Raw genomic sequence first — 1,331 nt, forward strand, 5'->3', positions numbered from 1 at the left:
CCCTGGAGGGGTTCCCAAGCCGTGGAGATGTGGGGTGAGGGACACGGGGCAGTGGGGACCTGGCAGTGCTGGGGGCAGGGTTGGACTGATGATCTTAAAAGTCTTTTCCAGTCTCAATGGCTCTGTGCTTTCTGTGACTCTGATTAGACTCAAGAGAGGAATTTTCACCACCCTCAGATCCACCTCCCCGGGGCAGTGGTGGCGTCCCCAGCACGGGCACTGTCAGGCCTGAGCAGGACACGGTGCCCAGACCAATTTTTCCCAAGAAAAATTGTCTCAGATGACCCTTGAGATCCCTCCCCACCTGTGATCCACAATTCTATAAGTCTATAAAACATCTCCTGCACTTCTCCACTCAGAAAACCACCCCACAAACCCATTTCCCCCCCCGGGGTGACACCAGACCTCATTTTCCACCCATTTCTGTGCCCGTGGTGGGCCGGGGAGGGCAGGGAGCGTCTTGGGGAAGCTCTTTACAAAGGCATGAATCGCTTTTTTTATTTCAAATCAACAGCTCAGCCCCCTAGAAATCACTAATACAAAGCATGCGCCCGCCACGGCGGGGCCGGGAGATGCGGGTGGGCTCAGGGGATCCTGGCACCGGTTTGCTCTTCATTTCTCTCTCTTTTTGTTTCATTTTTTTTCCTTTTTTTTTGGTATTTTTTTTCCCACGTGTTTTGTAAAATCCAGGGTTCTGTCTGTCCCTCGACGACGAGCCCAGGCTGGGAGGGGGGAGGTGCCCCAAGGAAAGGGGCCACGGGAGAGATCAGCTCGCCGGGGAGGCTGCTACAGGCTGGGGGGAGGCAGGAACAGAGCCAGGAGCTCGGTCATGGAGCCCACGACACCAAGACCACCCCCAAAACTAAATACTGAGAACCCCCCCCCAAAACCCAGGGGGTGGGGGTCACCCCGCTGTCCTCACCTCTCCTTGTGGTCTCTGAGCTCCTCCTTGCCCTCCTGCTTGGCCTCGTTGGCGTCGGGCGCCCCGGGGGCGTCGCTGTTCTTCTCCCCTTCAGCCACGTTGGTTTTTGGCTCCTCCTTGGGGGTCTCTTCGTTGTCTATTTTCTTCTCCCCTTCTTGCCCCTCGGCCTCCTTGGTGCGTTTAGGGGAGTCCTGGGTAAAGGGGGGATGGGGGGGAAGATGAGGTTAGAACAGCCCCTGGGTGCTCCTCGGCCCCCAGCGTGGTCTTGAGGTTCCAGGTGCTGCCCTGGGGTCACCACCACCCCCCTGCAGGGCTCTGGAAACTGCCCCAGGGGAAGGACCTGGGGGGTTGGGCACAGCCCATGGAGAGGAGCCAGCGTGGGGTCAGGTGGCCAAGGTGGGCACCAGAA

General features: G+C 58.5%; 1 protein-coding gene across 1 annotated transcript in view; it reads right to left on the bottom strand.

The window, feature by feature from the left end:
• Nucleotides 1-922: 922 nt before the first annotated feature.
• The window catches only part of LOC103768743 (hepatoma-derived growth factor-like), a gene marked incomplete at both ends in the record, with an annotated part of 1,098 nt that continues 689 nt past the window's right edge, over nucleotides 923-1,331 (bottom strand). Inside the window, one exon of the mRNA XM_008935897.1 lies at nucleotides 923-1,113. Coding sequence (XP_008934145.1) covers nucleotides 923-1,113 — 191 coding nt within the window. The remainder of the gene's footprint in view (nucleotides 1,114-1,331) is intronic.

The sequence above is a fragment of the Merops nubicus genome, unplaced genomic scaffold, assembly GCF_000691845.1.
Source record: "Merops nubicus isolate BGI_N331 unplaced genomic scaffold, ASM69184v1 scaffold33402, whole genome shotgun sequence".
NCBI lineage: Eukaryota > Metazoa > Chordata > Aves > Coraciiformes > Meropidae > Merops > Merops nubicus.